The sequence below is a fragment of the Triticum urartu genome, unplaced genomic scaffold (assembly GCF_003073215.2).
Source record: "Triticum urartu cultivar G1812 unplaced genomic scaffold, Tu2.1 TuUngrouped_contig_5776, whole genome shotgun sequence".
In the NCBI taxonomy this organism is placed as follows: Eukaryota; Viridiplantae; Streptophyta; class Magnoliopsida; order Poales; family Poaceae; genus Triticum; species Triticum urartu.
Genome location: NW_024116479.1, coordinates 1 through 1,333, shown reverse-complemented (window position 1 = coordinate 1,333; position 1,333 = coordinate 1). Strand labels below are relative to the sequence as shown.

General features: G+C 52.4%; 1 protein-coding gene across 1 annotated transcript; it reads right to left on the bottom strand.

Moving 5' to 3' along the window:
• Positions 1-428: 428 nt before the first annotated feature.
• On the bottom strand, positions 429-1,328 carry LOC125529691 (the record flags this gene model as incomplete). The annotated part of the gene is made up of 1 exon (XM_048694119.1): positions 429-1,328. A coding segment is annotated over one exon (498 nt), but the record flags the coding sequence as incomplete, so codon positions are not given.
• Between the last annotated feature and the right edge of the window lie 5 nt (positions 1,329-1,333).

The following is a 1,333-nucleotide window of genomic DNA, read 5'->3' as shown; positions in this document are numbered from 1 at the left end:
TGTTGGGAAAAGATGCGGCGTGCTTTAATGATTTGTGTTGACCTTTAAACTAAGCCCTCACCGATCCCGGTAAACGACCCCCATCATCGTGCTTAAGCACAAAAGAAAGCCCTTTTTTAACAGCGAATGACCCTTTTGCCCTTCAACAGCTTCAGCCTCACGGCGCAAATCCTCAGAACTTGTACATTTCTTTCTGTTCAGAACTCTTCACTTCCTGTAATTCTACAGCGCTCGCCTTTCCTCTGGCGTACAAAATTAGTACTGTACTACTGTACTTCGGCAAAAAGAAACCTTGGGCTCCAGAATATATTCCTAAGCAAGGGATGTATGATCATTTTTAAGAAAAAATCACGCGTAATCTCTGCATAATCATACTCCATACTATTACAAAACTGTCCGTCAGGAATACAAAACCATGGGCTGTAACATGAAAATAAAGGAGAGTATAGTTTGACAGTACATTAGTAATACATGCCACTAACGATTACAAATTCCCTCCGACAAAAAAAAACAGTTACAAATTCAGATAGATATGTAATAGTCGTACAAAGTTAAGCGGAACAATCCCCAAGGTGTACTTGCACTAGCAAAAAATAAGGTGACGCAAAAAAAAGAAACGTAGAAAAATAAGGAGAAATAATAAACAAATACCTCAAACCTCACATCGCTCCTCCCCTCCCCTCCCCCCCGCCAAATTTCGTAAAATTCAAATGGGATATTTTTTTACAGCAACCGTCGGTTGTGATCTCTACTACCGCCGCGTCCCAGGTGAAAAGTAAAGTGGCTTTGGTTCGCTTTCGCAATGTGCCCCCTGGGAGTTTGCGTCGTCACTAGAAGGTCCACTTCCAGATCTTGACTCGGATCCTGACCTGGCACACGCGCGCGACGGTGGTCGCCGCCGGGGGCGAGGTTGTCGCGTCGTCGACGGCCGCGGACGGCTCCGGGGCCTCCACGGCGGCCGGCGCCTTCGACGGCGCCTTGGCGACGGTGAGCTTCACACCCTTCTTCTTCGCCGGCGCGGGCGCCGCGGCGGGCGCGGCCACCTTGATGCCGTCGCAGTGCACCTGGATGCCGATCTTCTTGGTCTTGAGCCCGCCCACCTTGACGCCGGCCTTGGTCTCCAGGTCGAGGGTGATGGCGAAGGTGCCCGACTTCTTGATGTCGGAGCTGGCGGCGGTGGGGTCGACCCCGAGCGCGGCCGCGGTGACGGTGGCCTTGATGACGGTGATGTTGTTGGCCTCGTGCAGGAACCCCGGCACGGTCGCCTCCCCGAGCGGCACGGCGTTGGCGGCCGTGGCGGCGGTGACGGTGAAGTCGTCGTACAGGTAGACGA